This window comes from Schistocerca cancellata, chromosome 1, assembly GCF_023864275.1.
Source record: "Schistocerca cancellata isolate TAMUIC-IGC-003103 chromosome 1, iqSchCanc2.1, whole genome shotgun sequence".
NCBI classification, from domain to species: Eukaryota; Metazoa; Arthropoda; class Insecta; order Orthoptera; family Acrididae; genus Schistocerca; species Schistocerca cancellata.
Window position 1 is genome coordinate 519,349,378 of NC_064626.1, and position 21,626 is coordinate 519,371,003.

At 38.3% G+C, this 21,626-nt stretch overlaps 1 protein-coding gene across 2 annotated transcripts in view; it reads left to right on the forward strand.

The window, feature by feature from the left end:
* The window catches only part of LOC126178807 (neurofibromin), a 474,179-nt gene that overhangs the window by 345,255 nt on the left and 107,298 nt on the right, over nucleotides 1-21,626 (forward strand). For both annotated transcript variants that reach the window (XM_049924560.1, XM_049924561.1), the window contains one exon: nucleotides 7,204-7,374. In XM_049924560.1, coding sequence (XP_049780517.1) covers nucleotides 7,204-7,374 — 171 coding nt within the window. The remainder of the gene's footprint in view (nucleotides 1-7,203; nucleotides 7,375-21,626) is intronic.

Sequence of the window (21,626 nt, forward strand, 5' to 3'; positions counted from 1 at the left end):
TTCTCTTCTCCTGTACCTTCTTCTTGATCAGTTTTATCCTAACTTTGCTCTACACTTTTGATTATCTCTACATCTGTTAAAGTTTCGTCATAAATAATTGCTCATCCAACATTGTACTCAGCATCAATGGCTTTCTGCAAAGAACTTCAGTTCAACTTATTTCTAATTTTGAGTTTCTGCTTGAGATGTAGCATAATGTGTTTCCCTTTGAAGCCGTGATACTGAAACATAAAAAAATCCGCAATTTCAAATATGTATAACATTTTTTAACATTGTAGTTAACTAACAACTTTGTTGCACATGAGAATCCATTTCTGCTTGAGCGACTAGAGGCTGGAAGTGGGCCAGATCACTGAGCGACCAGGCACTGAGGGCTAGATTAGCAAGAGTTTAGTGTGTTTGCTAAAGTTCAAGAGATAAGAAAAGTTCAAAGCGATGACCTAATAGAAAGCATGTAGATGGAATTATAAAACTTGTAGCAGAAACATGGCTGAATATAGCTGAAATTTGTAATGCATGGAAAAATCTGGAGGGCAATTTATCCATAAAGATATTTCAAACACCTGTTGTTGCTGCTGATTATGATGATTACTTGCCATATGGTTATGGCAGTGAAATATCTGAAGTTTGATCAAACAAATACCTCAGCAAATTTCAGGATGTCTTACAGCTAATTCACCTTTAGTTGCATAAATAAGGAAGACACAAAACAAAATGCAAGGAATATATAAGTACTTATTGTTCTACAACCGACAGTAAAAGCAGAAGGCATAATTTGCATGACAAGTTGGGAGCGCATTTATAGAAATTTAAATGTCTATAAAAATTGCTGAAATTAGATGGGAAAATATTGCAGAATTCATTAGCCATAACATTTTAGTGATTTTGCTGATAGTCATTATGGTTTCACAGCTTTGCCTCTATGCATGCAGAATAGGATGATAATAGGTGTGCTGTTCTGCAGTAACACAAAGGTTCTTACCATTTAGAAATGTCAGTTTTTTTTAATTTCTTATGAAAGTATAGATGTGGGAAGTATTCAAATTGGGAAACTGTTGGTACTAAATTTATTACTTTGACTTATGTTGCACTTTTGTCCGCTGAATATTATATTACAATAGGTTTTGTATTTCCACTGAGAGCCTATCCATTTCAGCTACAGTTCTGTACAAAAATGTGGCGTATCACGTACAACACAATAATACTTACAACACTCTTATGAAGAGGATGTATAGCTATGCACATAGAGGAGTCATTGAGCCACAGACAGGCACAATGGAAAGACTGCTAAACATTAAAGCTTTTGGCCAAAAGGCCTTCTTTGGAAGTACCAAACACACACACATTCACATAAACACAACTCACACACATACATGGCCACTGCCTTCAGCCACTATTGCCCAAGTGAGAACTATAACTGCATCTGACGTGACTAGTAAACTGAAATGGGTTGGGGGGGGGGGGGGGGGTAAGGAGGAGAGGAGGACGTGGGGATGGAGAGCGTAAGGTATAGCAGGGGAGAGGTGAGGGAAAATGTTGTACTACCTGTGGGAGCATGCAGGAACATAGTGGGAGCAGGACTGTGCTGCTAGGTGCAGTCAGGAAGTAGAGCTGGGCCGGGGCGGGGAGGGGGGGGGGGGGGTGAGAAGGAAGAGAAATAGAGAAGGGGTGTGCTGGCAGAATAGAAGGCATGTAGTGCTGAAGTGGGAACAGGGAAGGGGACAGGTAGGTGGAGGACATGGTATAGCAGTGGCTGAAGCAGGAGGGCTTATAGGGATGTAGAGTATGTTGTAGGAGAGTTAGCACCTGTGCAGTTCAGAAAAGCTGGCGTCAGTAGGAGGAATCCAAATGGCGCAGGTTGTGAAGCAGTTACTGAAATGAAGCACGTCGTATTGGGCTGCATGTTCAGCAACTGGGTGGTCCAGCTGTCTCTTGGCCACAGTTTGTTGGTGGCCATTCATGTGGACAGACAGCTTGGTAGTTGTTATATTCTTGTAAAAGCATGGTTACAGCTTAGTTTGTGGATCATATGACTGCTTTCACAAGTAGCCCTGCCTTTGATGGGTTAGAAGATGCTTGTGACAGGACTAGAGTAGGTGGTAGTCAGAGGATATATGGGACAGGTCTTGCATCTAGGTCTATTGCAGGGATATGAGCTGTGAGGCAAGGGTTGGGACCAGGAGTGGAGCATGGATGGACAACGGCATTGCTTAGGTCTGATGAGCAGTGGAATACCACTATGGGAGGGGTGGGGGAGGACAGCGGCTGTGATATTACTCATTTCAGACAAGAGATACTTGGAACCCTAGCGGAGAATGTCATGCAGTTGCTTCAATTGTGGGTGATACTGAGTTGCAAGAGGAGGGCTCCTTTATGGACGGATGTCATGTATGTGGGAGGTGGTAGGTGATTGGATACAAATGGCATGTAGACCTGTTTCTGTACAAGGTTGACAGAGTAATTTCAATCTCTCAGGCTTGAGTGAGATCATTGACATATTTGGAGAGGATCTGCTCATCATTACAGATGTGTTTACCATAGGTGTTCATACGGAATGGATGGCATCTGTCGAAGTGAAGGTATTGCTGATGGTTGGTAAGTTTGATGTGGATTAAGGTACTGATAAGCCACCCTTGAGACAGAGGTCAACATAGAGAAAGGCAGCTTGTTGGGTTGAGGAGGATGAAATGAAGGAGAAGGTTTTGGGTTCTGGAAGAAGGTGGATAGGGTGCCCTCACAGTCAGTGACGAAAATGTCATCAGTGAAACAGAAACAGGTGAGGGGTTTGGGTTTCTGGGCAGTTCCCTCACCCCTCCCCTCCTCTAGAAGTTCATGAAGATGTTGGCATAGGATAGTGCCATGTGGATGGCAAATGTTGTACTGTGGATTTGTTCAGGAGTGATGCCTTGAAAGGAGAAGCAATTGTGGGTAAGGATTATTTGGTCATGGTTAACAGGAAGGAGGTTGTAGGTTTGGAAAAATTAAGCTTTGGCAAAGGTGGCGACAAGCCGATGGGCATTGGTGAAGTTAGTACGGAGGAATGTGGTGTCGATAGTGATGAGCAGGGTGCTGGAGGTAAAGGAACAGAAACTATAGTTGATGGAGGAATTAGTGTCTTTTATGTAAGAAATTAGGTTATGGGTAATAGGCTGGAGGTGAAGGTCGATGAGAACAGAGATTCACTCAGTGGGGCATTAGTAACCTGCCAGAATGGGGCATCCTGGGAGGTTAGGTTTATGGACTTTAGACAGCATGTAGGAGGTAGGACTTCAGGTAGTGATACGGGTGAGGAGGGAGATATATTCGGAGGAGAGTTTCTGAAATGAGCCTAAGGATTTGAGGAGCGAATGGAGATCCTACTGGTTTTCTGGTAAGGGGCCACTGTGACAGGGTTTGTAGGTTGACTAATGTGACAGCTGACGAAGTGTCTCTAATAGGTATACCTGCGGTCCCACTTTGTTGGAGCCTTTGTTGGCAGGTGGGATTATAAGATTAAAATTAACTTTTAGGTGGTGGATTGCAGTTCTTCCTGTGCATGTAAGGTTGATTTCAATGCTGAGGAATTTGGGAATGATGGTGAGGTAAGGTTCAAGGTTAGGAAATTCTTGAAAGTTAACAGGGGGGGATTTGGGAGCAGTGGGGTTGGGACACAGTTGGTTGCAGGAGTGAAATGAGTCAGCCAAGGCTCGATATTGGTTTTGGTTTGAGTCAGATTAGTAGGGTTGGTGGCAAAAAAATGTTTCCACTGTAGGGGCTCCAGAATAATTGAATTTAGATGTGGGTCAAGGCCTTTGGAACGGATTGATACTTATGGGGTACTGAGGATTTTGGAGTACAGGTTCAAGACTGTTTCAGGCCTGAAGAGTATACGGTGTTGAGAAGTTGTTTCTGATTGTATTGTAAATATACGAGTAATAAGTGTACGAAGCAGGCTCAATCAACTACGATGGGATGTGAGGGAGGTTCGGAGGCTTTTGTAAAGGCGGTGAATAGTGGTAGTCAAAGGCGGGAGCCGATGGTGAACAGATTGGTGAGTTTTTTGAGGTGGCGTTGTGCATGCTGCTGTAGTTCAAGGAGGGCAAAAGTTTCAGTCTGGGACATGGATTGCAGGAATCTGGGATTGCACAACAGCAAAATTTTACATATGGAGAAGGTATTACAAGGAATTTGTGGTCTAATTTATATGGTACTGCAGGATTAGGTTGATGCAGGATGTGGACTTGTGGAATTTGAACAGATAGAGAGGAGAGGTTGCAGTGGAGGTGGGTAATTTGATGGTCAGGTCAGCTGGAAGGATCCCATGAGCTAGGCAACAATGCAGGCACAGTGGGAGTGGGTTCTGGCTAGGGATAGGGAAACTTTTCTGTAATGGCGCAGGTGGAAGCAGCAAGAATTCATATCAGACGAAAAAAAAAAAAAAACTGCCTAAAAGAATGTAAAAATAAATTACAAAAAGGATGAAACAGATGAAGTATGGGGAAAATAAGATGAAACTTGGTGGGTGGACAGCCATTAGTGAATACAAAAACAAACTAAAATAAATGTGAAAACACTTTGGCATTAAAAATAAGTAAATAGAAGGATTATACTGGAGGGATACTGGTTGTTGGGTGGATATATGTGAAGAGAGGGGTCATCAGGTGTAAATGGATTAGGTGAGGTCAGTATGTGCATGCTGGAATAAGGGAAGAGAGCCTGACTGCCCCTAGCAGCCCCATCCTGTCCCCTCCACATTGTAATCTTACTCTCCCACACATCACTATTAAAATTCTCTGCCTTTACACAAATTTTGAAAGCTTCGATAGGCGTAAGATGTACAAAAGAAGAACTTCTTTACTTATCTTGATTTACTCTTCATGTTGTTGGCTGTAATTATTGTGTCTAGGGATACATTCTTGAGGCCGTAATTATGATTTAACAGGTTCCTTAAGACAAAATAACTGATGACGATTTGCCTGTTGCTATGAATATCTTTTATTTTATCCCATTCTTCTATACCACACTGACTTCACAATCTCCATTTTTACCACACCACAAATTACATTATTAGAAACTTAATCAAAAACACACCTGATTCCATCAGAGGCATGCCCACTAGTACTTACATTCTGCTGTACTCACAATTACCAAAGAGTTTACAAAGCAAAAGAGTTTACAAACTTTCTTGATAGGAGAAGAATCTTTACCAAATTATATCATTGTTTTATAAATAAATCTAGAAATAAATTTAATAATTAGTGTTAAATTGTGCAATTAATAATTTGAATTTTAGGTATGCCAGAAATTTTGTAATTTCAAATATTTTTAAAAGAAGAGTGCACGTACAGAGTACTAACAAATTGATTTCTTTTTATACATTTTAACCTGAAATGTAATATATCATATACAAAATCATATGAAGTTCATTCAGTTAAGCAGCTGAGAAAGTTCACCTATACAAGAATCGAGAGCATACACACTATTGGTTATTTCTACAGAAAAAAAGGGGATGTTAGAGGAGGGTGATCCATTATAACGTCCCTGCACACTCTCACAGTCATCATACCACCTTCTGCCACTCCTACCTGCTCTCTCTTCTTTTCTCCAACCCGTGATTCCTCCTTACCCCCACCACCCATCGCAGACTGCTACTCACATCAGGCACGGTCGCAGTCGACAGCTGGGCCACAGTGGCCTGAGACAGTGGGCATGAGTGTGTGCATTGTGCTTGTCTGCGTATATTTTATATTTCTGAAGAAGGCCTTTTTGGCATAAAGCTTAAATGTTAACAACCTTTTCATTGTGCCCATCTGTGAATCAACACCTGCTCTGTATGGCAAGTAGCAATCTATCCTTTTCATGATATTTTGTGTGTGTGTGTGTGTGGGGGGGGGGGGGGGGGTTAAAGTGGGAATTATTGGCATAATCAGTGACAGTTATTGTCGCTGCAAAGGACATGAGCTAGACTATCTTGGCTATTAGCTATTTTTTTGATTTGTCATAGCTATTACTGTGCTTTTGAATAGCTGTGGATGTCAGTAAATTACATATTTTCTTACTTCTTACTAAGAAACAAAAACAACCAACTCAGATTTTGTGTTCTAGAACAACAAATACATACAAACACTTTACCATGCTAAAAACCAGTAAAGCAAACTGAGGTGAACCTTAAAATCAGGTTAGCATATTTAAAGCAGTCAGTAATGTAAACAAGTATCAGGAACATGTAAATGAAATTCATCCAGCACTATAACACAATATTTAATTAGCAAATTGTGCCTTTTTTTCCGAAATGAAGTTAAAATATATAATAACCATCTACAGCTTGCAAATAAGAAAATAGTTTTAATAATATGTTAAAAAAACAATTGGTCAGTAGTATAAGCTAGCTCAGAATCAAAGTAGCACAGAAACAGTAGTTCTCACATTGATACACATGAAAAAATCTTTGTTGGAATATTTAGTCGAAATTCAGACAGAGATATTCTAGATGACATGCTGCATTCACTGTTCACTTGCAGTCAAAAACAGCCGACAGTGACAGTAAATACAAAATGTAATGTAAATTAACATTCAATTCATAGAATTATGATGTAACAACAGAGATAAATATTGTGTCAACAGATTCCAAACTTGCACATTTTCCATGTCTGTATTTTGAGAAAGAATAGCAGTAAGCACACTGGCTGTAATGAAGTATGTTTTGGTAAACATAAGAAATTGTTTTCTTGTGAGATGGTGTCTTCTGTTAATCATTACTCATAGACATATTTCAAATCCTGAGTACTAATACGTTTTTGTATCTTTAAACTGCGGAGAACTACATTTCTGTTGAGTTGGGGGAAAAAAGAAGAAGAATCATGTTATTTTTGTATTCTAACTCATTCTTTCGTTATAGCTACAGTTTTGCTTGAAAGAGTGCATGCAGTCATTTGGCACACTGTAATACCTGAAGGTGCACTTACAGTTTCCAAAATGATATTGTGAAATAACGTAAAATAAGGCAGTTTTATGACATTAAGTGTCAGTTGTGTGTGCAATCTCTGGTGTCTTAACCTTTGGAAAGTCAGTTCCTAAAAGTTTTTTTATGTACATTATTTCTGTTTTATTCGTATGAAAAATTTTATTATGTACATGCTATACACTGGTAGAACCTGATCCATGAACCATAATTTTTCTGGTATACTTCATTATGTAAAAAAAGGTAATGTTTTCTTGTTACAGCAAATTTTCATTTTGCTCTTGTGGGGCATCTCCTTAAGGGATTCAGACATCCAACTCCAACGACAGTATCTCGAACAGCACGTGTTCTTACTAGTTTGCTTGGGATAGTGGCAAAACCTCATAAAAGAGACAAATTTGAAGTAATGCCAGAGAGTGTTGCATATTTGGCAGGTAAATTTCTTCATTTATCTTAACTTGGTTGTTATATCGCATTTTTGATAATTTGTTTTTACTTTCAATAATTACAAAGTAACTTCTCTGTACATACATAAATTGAAGTTCCCTAAACGCTTTGCTTTGTATATTCAGACTAATCTCAGGAACTACTGTAGAGATTTTTATGTGGTTTGTATTAACAGGTAGACTTTTTTATGAGGAAGGTTTGTGTGTATAATTTATGAATATATTGTGGCAAACAGCCGGGACTATGATGAAATAGTCAACCCCCATGTGAAAATGATGCTATTGCCTTTTAGTGGTGAATGGCAGAACTACTTGGCCGACAGCAGTGTATGACAAGACTCTTCCTTTTGTGTCCTGAAAATAGGCGGTACGTGTTCCACGCAGTGCACTCAGTGTGCATGTCCCGTAAAGTATTCAGATATTATTTGTTTGTAGACTTTCAAATTATACAGAAGACTGGTAAACGAATCTCCTGGCAAGAAAAACATTTAGTCCTTTTAAAGGTCATACAAACATAGGCATGATCTTTTTGAATGGAGTTCAGAAATTTCTTGGACATGAATACAGAAGATTTGGAAATACTTGTACAGATGGTTGAGGGACACATTTCAAAATATGATAACAATTTCAGACTGCTAATATATATTTCCCTCAACGTAAAAATCACATTTTGTTCTGTCAATTTACTGTGAAATCTTCAGACTTTGAAATATCGTAATAAATATTTAAAGGAATCAAATGTTTTTAACAAGTAGTTTTCCTGCAGTCGCTTGCGAACAAGTGCACAGCAAAAGCAACATGCAAATCCAAAACGTGTGCTGTTTTTATTTGTGATACAGAAAAAGGTTTTTCTGAAAAATTACTTGAGCAACTTAAACAACTTTGCTTTGTTTAGATACAGTACATCCTTTCAGCATTGCAGCAGATTACTAAGTTTTCAGCTTGAATCAAACATGGATGTGGATGCAAATCTTTATGAGGCATGGTGAAAGAGTCTACAACAAGAATTGTGCCAAGTTCCAACAGTGCATCACAGTGTGTACTAACCTACACAATAGGAGTGCTGTAGCATGAGCTAAACATGTAGATCGTGCATGATTTTTCTTATTTTTCCTCTTCTTTGTACAACCTCAGCCAGTCACCGATACATACTGAATCACTCACACCTACATATACCCATGATTCACATACAGTATTTACATTGATTGTAAATGTATTCCTTGCATCATGAAGTGGGGCCGGGTCGCTAGTAATTTTTATAAAAAATACTAGATGATATTGTGACTTGCATCTTAAAAGTAACCATTATTTTCAGTACTTATTCTGTTGAATAATAGTTTTAAATGGTATTTTCATGTAATGATTCAACATTTTTGATGCATGAGTCTTAACCTTATATTATCGTTCACACTGTTTCTTTTTTTGCTCACTCCGTAAACACTACTTAAATGTTATTACAGTTTTACTGATATTACAGGATAAGATTTGTTTGAAGAAGATCTCAACTAATGTTTTGTAGTGTATCAGTCTTAGTGTAATTTGAAAGAAGGAAAAGTGTGTGTGGGGTTACATTGGAACGGAAAAGAAACTATGGTATAATCCCCTTCTCTCTGCCAGTTAATCATGTGATGTTCCCTGTTCCCATGTTTCAAAAGACGTACGTATTATTTATTCATATCACAGTATCTGTAGCTCTTGACTCACTAGCTCTGATCAGCAAAAACCAAGTCTTCAGGCAAATATTACATGTAATCCAGATTTTCCCAACATTGCAAATAACCAATGCAGTCACACAGTAGCAGCCTTAGTTTCATTATCCTTTAAGGTAACTTTGTTGTGTGGTTTCGAGCAATCTGAGGTTTCGGTTGACAAAATACAGGGCTATTACAAATGATTGAAGCGATTTCATAAATTCACTGTAGCTCCATTCATTGACATATGGTCACGACACACTACAGATACGTAGAAAAACTCATAAAGTTTTGTTCGGCTGAAGCCGCACTTCAGGTTTCTGCCATCAGAGCGCTCGAGAGCGCAGTGAGACGAAATGGCGACAGGAGCCGAGAAAGCGTATGTCATGCTTGAAATGCACTCACATCAGTCAGTCATAACAGTGCAACGACACTTCAGGACGAAGTTCAACAAAGATCCACCAACTGCTAACTCCATTCAGCGATGGTATGCGCAGTTTAAAGCTTCTGGATGCCTCTGTAAGGGGAAATCACGGATCGGCCTGCAGTGAGCGAAGAAACGGTTGAACGCGTGCGGGCAAGTTTCGACGGTTTGGAAAATCTTACGGAAAAGGCTAAAGCAGAAGCCTTACCATTTACAATTGCTACAAGCCCTGACACCCGATCCCAATGACAAAGTCAAACGCTTTGAATTTTCGGCGCGGTTGCAACAGCTCATGGAAGAGGATGCATTCAGTGCGAAACTTTTTTTCAGTGATGAAGCTACATTTTTTCTTAATGGTGAAGTGAACAGACACAACGTGCGAATCTGGGCGGTAGAGAATCCTCACACATTTGTGCAGTAAATTTGCAATTCACCAAAAGTTAACGTGTTTTGTGCAATCTCACGGTTTAAAGTTTACGGCCCCTTTTTCTTCAGCGAAAAAAACGTTACTGGACACGTGTATCTGGACATGCTGGAAAATTGGCTCATGCCACAACTGGAGACCGACAGCGCCGACTTCTTCTTTCAACAGGATGGTGCTCCACCGCGCTTCCATCATGATGTTCGGCATTTCTTAAACAGGAGATTGGAAAACTGATGGATCGGTCATGGTGGAGATCATGATCAGCAATTCATGTCATGGCCTCCACGCTCTCCCGACTTAACCCCATGCGATTTCTTTCTGTGGGGTTATGTGAAAGATTCAGTGTTTAAACCTCCTCTACCAAGAAACGTGCCAGAACTGCGAGCTCGCATCATCGATGCTTTCGAACTCATTGATGGGGACATGCTGCGCCGAGTGTGGGAGGAACTTGATTATCGGCTTGATGTCTGCCGAATCACTAAAGGGGCACATATCGAACATTTGCGAATGCCTAAAAAAACTTTTTGAGTTTTTGTATGTGTGTGCAAAGCATTGTGAAAATATCTCAAATAATAAAGTTATTGTAGAGCTGTGAAATCGCTTCAATCATTTGTAATAACCCTGTATACAGGGTGCATCATAAGTAATAACAAAAATTGAGATGGGTAGAAGTATGCAATAACAGCAGTTAAAACATTCCAGTAAAAACCCCCATAAACATCTGACTTATGAGACAATTGTGAATGTGTGATTGTGATGATCCACCACTAACTTCAGTGTGAAACATTAGCCTAATTAGTAGAAATATATGGGAAATGTAAACTTTTCAACTAAGTTCCCATCTACTTGAGCTCAAATTTCAAGCATGGCTCATGTTTGGAAAAGTGAGTATGTGCATGACGGGGCAGCAACACATTTTGCTGCTGACATAAGACAACAGATATCTTGCCAGTAAGGTCCAAGATAGACAGAGCGAGCAAGCCTTGTACTTTACCTGACCTCAGTCCTCTGGATTTTTCTATCTGGGGTGTTCTTAAAAAGGCTAAAGAACTGGAGTAGCAGGGGAGGGGGAGTTTGAAAGAAATTGTCACTCACTGCGGAGACAAATAGAGATGAGAAAAACTGTTCTCTCTCTCTCTCTCTCTTTTTTTTTTTTCTTTTCCAAAGATCAGATCAGAACTGGTCACTCACTGAAGTGAATTAGCTCTGTTTCATGACAGCATTCACCATTCACTCACAAAAATAAGTAAAAGGAAGGTACATTGCCTTTTTGCTTCAGATGCTAAACTGTATTTTTATCTGATTTGGTCCTATTTTGAAAGCACATAATAATACTTTTGTGTTAAGTCCCTAGTAATTTTCAGATACAGAAGTTTTAAATTTTGTCTTCTATGAAAATTGTAAATATTACGCTAAAATCCTAAATATTTTTTATCAAGTAGAAAAATTTTGAAAATGAAGACTGATTCTTGTTGTATTTTGATACTTTTATTGGAAAAAAATTATAACAGCTGTAATTGAAGTGTGTCTGCAGTCATCATTTACAGTCAGTATTACCATATACGTTCCTATTAGGGAAAAAATTAATCAGTATTGTCATTTATAAACAAAATATGACCACCAGGTAGTAACATATTGCGAGTTCGGCGAACCCAAGAGTGCATATCACCTATAACGACCTTGAACGCTACGAGCGGAAGGAAGGCAAAGTCTCATTGCTGCTGTCGCCGGCGATGAGTGCAGCGGCAACCGGAGGCGTGCGTCGTCTTGTCCTGCTCTTGAAAATATATCTTTCATGGGTCACTGATGTTGTTATGATACATAATACTCTTACAACCAGCTGATACAGCACAGCCCACAGCAATTTGCTTGTTTCCCACCAGTTTAAGGGATTGCTATTTCTAGGCAAATATCCCTCAACTAAATATTTGTCCAGTTCAACAATTTCTGCCTTTTACGGGTCCTGACTTACTTGAAGCTGACTAATGGTTTCATTGAACTCCTCCCAGATTGATGAAGTTTCATATATCACATTGGTAACTGGTTGAGAAATGAGCTCTGTTTTTTCTTGTTGAAAAACGAACACTTTCATTTCTCCAATACACTTCAGTAGAAGTCCTGAAATGTTTGTCGTCTGAAAATTCTTGCCTTTGAATTGTGGATGCAGTAACGTTGCCTGATTAATCAGTTTGTTGCTGGAGATAACCCCAAACCACTTTGATAATCCTTTAAGTAAATTATCAGCCAATGACTATTTCTTGAGGATATTCTGTTTTTTGTCTTTAAAAGATTTTAGTTGCTGTTCCACTAATCTTAGCAAGATTTTCATTTTTAAAAGTGAGACTGTTTTCTATAGGAACACTTCTTTGGCTACTTCATCGAAAACTTTCAAAAACCTTAAAGCATGTTGCATTGTCTTCCAGTCTGTACCTTTTAAGTTTAAGGTGATCGATTTTCCACCTAAAATAGGGAAGCAAAAAATTATGGGATCTTTATTTAAAGTAAATCTGTGCAACATTTTGTAGTTAGAGGTCCCTCTGTCTGGGACGTCTTGTTTCTGTTTAAGTTAGTCTTTAAAAAAAAAAAAAAAAAAAAAAAAAAAAATCTGCATCGATTGATAGTGATCTTGATCAGCTTCCTGACCCACATTGTTCCAGAGGTACTGTAGGATGTTTCACTTTTAGATATCTCTTCAGGTTTGATGATGATCCAGAAGCTATGGCAATTATCTGCTGAAGTAGTGGTATTTTCCTTTTTCTTCGATTCTGGTAAAATGATACCAAACATCGCTCACAATTCTTCTAGGCAAAGGCAATGTGGATGACATATTGTTGTGCAGCACTGAAAAGTACACTGGTAAAATTAAAATACTTACTTTTAACATAGCCATTTTAAATTGCAAAAGCTGAAAGTGAGAACAAATATACATGCAGCACATTCTATAATCAGAAGTTACAGAGTAGAATGTAGAATGTTGTGATCTGCAAAACCTAGCCCTACAATCATAAAGTTTGTATCATATATGAATAAATCTGAAACAGTCATAGTGAGTAAACTCGTAAATACAAGCCTGATAATATGCGAGGATTTCACTGCTGAAAAGCAAAAATTTTGAATAATGTGTATTCCAAATTTGGACTACATAGCATATGAACAAGAGAAGACAACCTGTGCTTTACGTGCTGTGCACGTGTCTACTTATTCAGCCACTAGTTCTACCAGTGTGTCTGTGTTGTTACTGTAGAATATAGTTGGCCCTCACTTTCAACTCATTTCGACGAACTCCGCCATATATTTCAGAATGTCGACATCCATGTGTCTCTTTTAACAAACATGGACACCTGGCTCAAACAAAGCATGCTCTCCAGTTCCCTAAATATAGATTCGAATGTCCTAAGACACCACAGAAGTAAAAGATGAGCAGATGGAGTAGTGGCATACCAATGTTTTGGCTTATTACTGCCCATGCTACTCACATCCATTAGTAACGAAGACAAATAAGTCAGATATATGTTCGTAAATATCAAATCCCGTAAGAAAATTTGCCTAGTGTGCATCCTCGGTAGGCGGGTTAGCATAGTTCAAAACTGACCTTTCAAACTTCGATTCGACAAATAATGCTTGGAATACTAACATAAATATTCTGCCGCTTTACTGTGAAATTCAAGTGTGTAGTTTTTTCTTCAAGTGAAACAGTATTTCAGCTTGCACCTACCCATAATGCAGCCTATAGTTGGGCCCCCATACATATATTTGTCACGAAATCCCCAAGCAAAGAAATTCATATCTAGAATATCAGCTCACAACATCGTATTCATGACTTACTCTCTAAAATATTCAAGGAATAAACTGTGCCAATATACAGAGACTTTAAGTGAATCAGTGTACCTGAACTTGCAGCGGAGGCACAAGAGATAATTTGGGAGACAACTTCCGCACCATTGGTGAACATGAAAGACCAGCTCCATGGATTTATTACCAAAATAACACTATTACACAATAAATATGCTCCCCCAAAGACTGGAAACATTAAGGGAAACCTGCACCATGGCTAATGGAAGAACTAAAACAGTTCATGAATCTCGGGTACACTGCACATTGAACTTACAAATGACTTCCTATCCTTGAAAATAAAATTAATTGCAAGCAGCAGGCAACCGGTCAGTCAATCTGAGAGAAACGATAACTAAGACATGCCAATACTTTAATCTAAAACATAAAGACCAGATGCTCTGTGGAAAAGCTTGTGTGATATAGGGAAGAGTTGGAAAAGTAGAAGCTGCAGCTGATCAACTTGTCCCAACCAACTAACTAAACCAGTTCTTGACTGTAGCTATAACCTTCATTGAACTGTAAACAAAACATAGACTTAGTATTTCATGGAGGTAAGTGATGGCAGTCACGAAAAATTCTTTTTTGATCTGACAGTGCTGTCGAAAAATCCTTCAGCTCAGCATTTACTGTACAGGACAGCGTTACAGTCCAAATGATCAAGCTCATTGTTGACCCACTACTGCATAACAACTGCTGCTCTTGCCTGGACAACACAGCAGAAACGCTCGTTCCTATCAGAACACAAGCACTAGAGGTCCAGTTGCTAAGAAGAGTAGCGCAGTACATTCTGTTTGACGGGAGAGACATCAGAAAAGAACTTAAGAGTGAAAAACATAAATGAACAGATTAAATAATACAGAAAGAACTGGAGAGATTATGTCATGAGAATGGAAGATGACAGATTACCAGAATTAGTGGTAAGTATTACCCAGTGAACAGAAGATATTTAGGAAGACCGAGAAGGGTCAACAGTTACAACCAAGAGGGTCTAACAGGCAAATGTATAATACATGCAGAGAAAATAAGAAGAGAGATCATATTAAAAATATTGTGATTTTTTAAGTAACTGTGATTTTAATAAGTTTAATAATTACATAGAAAACTCTAGTGTGATGCAAGAGGACTCCTGAAGGCATTAATCTGTTCAGGTTAAATGAATTAATAAAAAATTAAACATGATATACAGGTTGCCCCAAGATGAATGGTCAATATTCAGGGATATGGCAGAAGCCATCATTTGAAGCAAAAAGCTTCATGTGGACATGTACATTGTCATTGTTTACAACAGTTCATGGTAGAATAGATGAATTCGAGACGAACACTTCGATACAGGACACATGGCCCTGAAGTCGGAAACCACTGCAAACTGGCTTGCCTACACCTCAGTGAATGCATGTTGTGCAAGATTTTGCATATTCTCTCGCTCTCTTCATACAACCTGTAAGTCCTTGAGAAAAAAATAAACAGGACCTTTTTAAAGGAAATTTAATATAGTTTAATTTTATGCTGTGACAAATTTTTGCTAGAGGTTGATGATTTTGTATTATTCAAGAAATCATACAAAAGTAAATTTAGATATGTTCCATTTCAGAAACCATTTGGAATAGAGCATAAGCCCATATTTAGACTTTTGCTTCAAGTGATCATTCCTGTCATATCTCTGAATATTGACCATTTCACCTGAGACGACATTTATACATGGACTATCATGCATGTTAAAATAATTATGTGTTATACATACCATTATATTTAGTGTCCTATCCACCCAAAGTAATTAAAACCTGCATAAAGACTACCAAAAACAGCAACAGAGAGAGAAGAAGACACAATAGTACACCTAACAAGGACACTTACACAACAAGAAAGCAGAAGAGCTACAACACAAGAAGATGACAACTAAAACAAAGCAAATAAGGATACAAATAATAAAGAGGTGAACTCAGATGGAGAGATGCTCAGTCAAGAAAGTGAGTTGCATGCTGTACGTGAAATGTGATTTATTAGTCTCATTACATACATTGTACAGATCATATGATGTGTCGTATATCAGGTTTAGCAAAAATATAATGTGTAATGATTTATAGAAATTCTTTTTACACTATTTTAAGAATAATGCCAATAAATACAACACTACAATATTTACTATAAAGAAACGGTTTACTAATTTCCTTTGTTGTAAACAGACAACACTGCAATATTAGCTACAGATTTTTATTGTTCAAGGTGTCAGACTGTCTTCCATGAATTCTTCAATGGTGTAGTAGCATTTCTCTATTAAAATATTTTGGAGTAAACTTTTCAGCAAACTAAGGTCCATTGTTAATACGTTTCTTCCTTTTAATTTGTTATATATTTTTAGCCCCATGTACAGTGGTGTCTGAGCATAAAGCTTTAAGTGATGCGAAAGAAATTTGAAGTTTTCCTTGTGACAAGTACCATAGCTATGCTTAAAACTGAACTTTTCAAGATTATGTTGATTATTATATACAAAAATCAAAATTTCAAAAATGTACAATGAAGTAATTGTTACAATTTTTAATTTCTTGAAGAATGGGTGACACAACTCATTTTTGTGGGCAGCACACACGTTTCTAATGATTTTCTGTTGAAGAATTAGCAGCCTTGTACTGCTTGTAGAGTTTCCCCAGAAAATTATCCCATACCGAATAACAGATTCTAAATAACTGTAGACTGTCTTTCTTGTGTCCATATGAGTGGTACCAGATAAAATAAACATTGCAAAAGCTAGAGAATTTAATTTGTTTGCCAGGAAGTCTATATGTGTCTTCCAGTTTAAACTTTTATCAAGGTTTAGGCCAAAGAATTTCATATGGCTCACTTCTGTCATCACTTGATTATTATGGGCTATTTGTACAGGACAAATTGAATTATCTGAGTCTTAGTGATATTGAGCTTTAGTCCATTCTTATGGAACCAGGATTCCAGTTTCCCCAAAACATTTTGTCTATTACCTGGAATCTTTTCTATCAGGACTGAGGTGTCATCTGCGAACAAGACTGAATGAGCATCAATATTTAATGGTAAATCATTTATATACAGCAAGAAAAGCTAAGGACCCAGTACTGAACCCTGTAGAACTCCTTGGGAAATTGTTTTCCATTCGGAGTGGTAGTTAACTGAATTTGATGTTAAGATAACTCTTTGTTTCCTTTCTGTCTAGCTCTTCAGTTTGTGAAGTAATTATGAGTGCTTTACTGAGTCAAAGTCTTTTGTTGGATCACAGAATATTCCTGGGACTTTTGTACCTGGGACTAGTGATGTGCTTATTTTTTCTGTAAATTCTCTGATGGAATTTATGGTTCTTTTTCCTCTTTGAAAACCAAACTGATTTTTACAGGTAATGTCATTTATGGTAAGGAAATTTTCTAGTTGTTTTGCCAAAAGTTTTTGAAATAGTTTAGGAAAAACAGGAAGGAGAGGGATACGCCAGTAGTTTCCCATATCATCTGGTGATCCCTTTTTAAATAATGGGTTAATCTCTGCATATTTTAGAACATCTGGTAAAGACCCATGTTCAAAGGACTGGTTTACTATAATAATCAGTGGGTATGAAATAATATGGCGTACTGCCTTGTTTACCATGGAAGGTATTCCATCCCATCCAGCTGAATTTTTGTTTTTTAATGAGAATATTGTGTATTTCACATCTTTCTGAGTGATTTTTCTGAATTTTGTAAAAGAAATGTTTTGTATGTCATGTTTTGCTATATTGACAAAGAAATCATTGCAGCAGTTTGACATTTGAACATGATTTACAATAATATCACCCTGAAACCTAATTTGAGAAATTTGTTGACTTTTAACATTGACTTCCAACTCTGATTTCACAACAGATCAGACTGCCTTTGTTTTCTTTCTTTGTTTGTTTATGAATATACTATATGCCAGTTTTCTTGCTGCCAGTATTACTTTTTCGAATATAGTCTTATGGCACTTAACATAAGTTACAAATATCACAAAACAACTCTTTTTTTACTAAAATTCCTTCTTATAAAAGATTCAGATTTTAGTTTCTCTGTTTTGGGGAGCTCTGTAAACAAAGCTGAGTGATTAGATAGCCCTAGATGTAGGCAAAACTTCCTTGCATCATCAAACCGATAATTTGTAATAATATTATCTATTCAGGTTGCTGAGTGGAAGTTTTCTGTAGTGCACATTGAAAAGTTTAACTTGAAACCACATTTTTGGCTTGAATGGTAAAATTTTTTAATGTCAGTTAATGTATTTAAGTTGAAGTTTCCTGCAGTCACAATCTTTTTCTTTCTTTCTTTCTTTTAGTTTATCTAAGAGATATTGAAATATTTCTAAGAACAATTTAGTGGCAGAAATCCCAGGAATTCTGTAAATTGCTATTATCGCAGTATTTAAATCACAAAACTCTACACAGCAGCTTTCAAAAATACATTCTTCATTCAGATAACTAAAATCTTCTTTCACTTTAAAGTTCAAAGAGGCATGCAGTAAGATAAAGGAGCCCCCACGAGATTTGTTTTTCTACAAAATCTGCTGGCAAGTTGGAACTTACTAATTTTATTTAGAACGTCTATGCATTCTTTTGCGAGCCAGTGTTCGTTTAAGCAGACTACCTTTATGTTTGCAGTTCAGAAAGTATAACTTGTAGCTCATCAGTTTTTATCCTAGATTTGGACGTTTTTCTGCTAAACTGTTTATATTTAGATGCAGCAAGATAGAATTTTTGAGTTTGTTTATACTTTGAAGAGCTTCACTTGTTCCATTATATTTACAGTTTCCATTTTGGATCACCACTTTTGTTTTCTCACCCCTTTCAGAAGTTTTCAGTTTCCCTTGCTTTTAATGATTCTGGGGATGTCTACAATCATTTTGCTGAAAGTCATTGGATCTAATCTATTCAAGTGTAGCCCATCCTTTCCCACACACTAACTTCTTACAAATTTATTTGAGTCTCCAAAAATTGCACTCAGCTTGTCTCACTGTTCCCTGATTCCACTGTTTATCTTATTTATGTATGTGTCACTTACTAACCTTTTTAGAATTGCACTAATGACATTTTTTGAATTTGTGACCACAATTTTTGCTGAGCAGATCAAGTCCCATGTTTCACTAATTATTTCTTCCTCACTGCTGTTCCGGTTGGAATTTGTTCTGACATGAATGAAAATACCTTTGTACTGTCCTTTTTTCATTTCCACTTTCAATTTCACTTCGTTTCAAATTTAGAATATTTTGAAAGTGTCTGCTGATCTGATGTGATTGGGTTCTGGGACGAACATTGATGGAGCACGGTGCCAAGAGCACCATGCTCCATGAGTGCAGTGAGATAGCTTGCAATCTGATCCAGTGGGGAGGAGTGAGCTAGAGACCTACCTTGCCATCTGATTCCTGAGAGTGGTGGGGAGCAATGAGCTAGTAAGGTGGCCTAGAGTTCGATCGGTGGGAGTGACGGGCAGCCTGAGCTGTTGGGAGGGGAGTGATGCATGGATCGCTTTGTGATATGCTCCGACTGCACGGTGACTGAAGAGTGCAGCTTTCATGATCGCTGGCAACACATTACGAGTGCGATCCTAAGTCAACAACTCGCTCAAAAGTATGTAAAGTTTATTGACTTCTGAAATTTGAGATATTCTTTTAAAATCAAGAGTGGAAACATGATGCTAGAAGTGTTTCTGTCTCAATGTATTGTTCTAAAGCACTTCTGTATCATTTGCTTTGGTAACTTTGTGGTTAACGTGGTGGATTGTGAAGGGAGGGGGCTCAGGTTTGATTCCTGGTTGGGTCAAAAAAATTTCTTCCACTTGGAAACTGAGTGTACTGTGGTGTTTACATTCATATTGTCATAATTATAAGGGGCATTCAAAAAGAAACGAGCCGGAGGCATAATTACAGAAACCAGTACCTGTATGTTAGAAGTATTGACTCTTGCTGTTGAGACACTTGTCCCACTGTGACACAAGGCGGTAAATGGCTGTGTCATAAAATTCCCAGGGCTGTGATGTTAACCAGTTCCATATGTACAGCTGGACGTCGTCGTTCACATGAGTGTAGGAAAGGTTATGCTGACATTCTTCTTTGACCAAGATGGCCCCCTTCTGATTCACTTCCTACAGCACGGAACAACAGTGATTGCCCAGCATTACTCGCAAACCTTGACCGCCCTTCGCCAAATGATCAAATCAAAATGACCAGGCAATCTCACCCTTGGGGTCATTCTGCTCCACAACAATGCAAAGCCTCATACAGCCAACACAGTCGCGACACTCCTGCAGAAATTCAAATGGGAGATTCTCAGTCACTCTCCATACAGTCTGGACCTCTCTCCCTGTGATTACGTCATTTTTGGTCCCCTTGAAAAAGCTCTGAGTGGCAAATGATTCACCTTGAATAACGATGTCCAGCTGTATGTGCGGAACTGGTTAACATCGCAGCCCCAGGAATCTTATGAGACAGCCATCCACCGCCTTATGTCACAATGGGACAAGTGTCTCAACAATCAGGGTCAATACTTCTAACATACAGGTAGTGGCTTCTGAAATTATGCCTGTGGTTCATTTCTTTTTGAACGCCCCTTATAATATTACTATGGAGATGGCTGAATGGATGCTGCATCCCGATAGTCAGTAAAGTGGGGGAGGGGGGGGGAGGGGGTGGATCTTTCTTTATTTTCTGTTTTCATGGAAGAGAAAAGCTTCATGTACTAGTAAGGTATGCAAATCCGCATGTGCACATGGTGTGTAGCACATTTTTGGTAGCTTGGGAAACAGTTTCTTAAGAATGTGGGGCAGGAACCCATAGCGGCAGCCTAGCGTAGTATTTTCATCCTGCTCATTACAGCTACCAGAGATGCATTTTGAAATCAAGCAGTATTTTATTTCTTATTAAGGTAGGCCAAGGGTGAATTTTGCACCCAGTTAGAGGGGAGAATGTTCACATTTAAAAAACATTTGTACTAACTAGGATAATAGATCATACTGAAATTAATAGTGGCTCATAGCCACACATTTGCAAATGATTTTTTGGGAGTAGATTCATGTTAACTGGAATGTTAATTCTTCTATTACTGTATACTTCCATATGTACTGGTTTCATTGTTACGTATGATACAGCCTCTATATCAAGAATTAGTTTCCTCTGAAGGCTAACATTTTCTCCAAATGAAGAACGAGACACAGTTGCCACTTCTTAGGTTCCATTCTCACAATGGTACAGGGCAGGGATGCTTACTTACCCACTCGTCTCTCCTCCCATGGCAGTCCAAGTGCAAGGCAGAGCTAGTACCTTCCACTCCCCTCTCCCACAGGGGAAAAAAGAAGGAAGCAAACAATATGTTTAAAACCTGTCACACACTGATGTTTCAAAGCTTTACTGATGAGTTTCAAAATGTGTCATAATATGAATCATTCTGAGTTGCGACTATAATGGGAATTTTCCAGTGTAAAACATAATTATGTTTTCCAATAATATATATATATATATATATATAAAAGTAGAGGGAAACATTCCACGTGGGAAAAATATTTCTAAAAAGAAAGATGATGAGACTTACCAAACAAAAGCGCTGGCAGGTCGATAGACACACAAACAAACACAAACATACACACAAAATTCTAGCTTTCGCAACCAACGGTTGCCTCGTCAGGAAAGAGGGAAGGAGAGGGAAAGACAAAAGGATTTGGGTTTTAAGGGAGAGGGTAAGGAGTCATTCCAATCCCGGGAGCGGAAAGACTTACCTTAGGGGGAAAAAAGGACAGGTATACACCCGCACACAAACACATATCCATCCGCATATACACAGACACAAGCAGACATTTGTAAAGGCGAAGAGTTTGGGCAGAGATGTCAGTCGGGGCGGAAGTACAGAGGCAAAGAT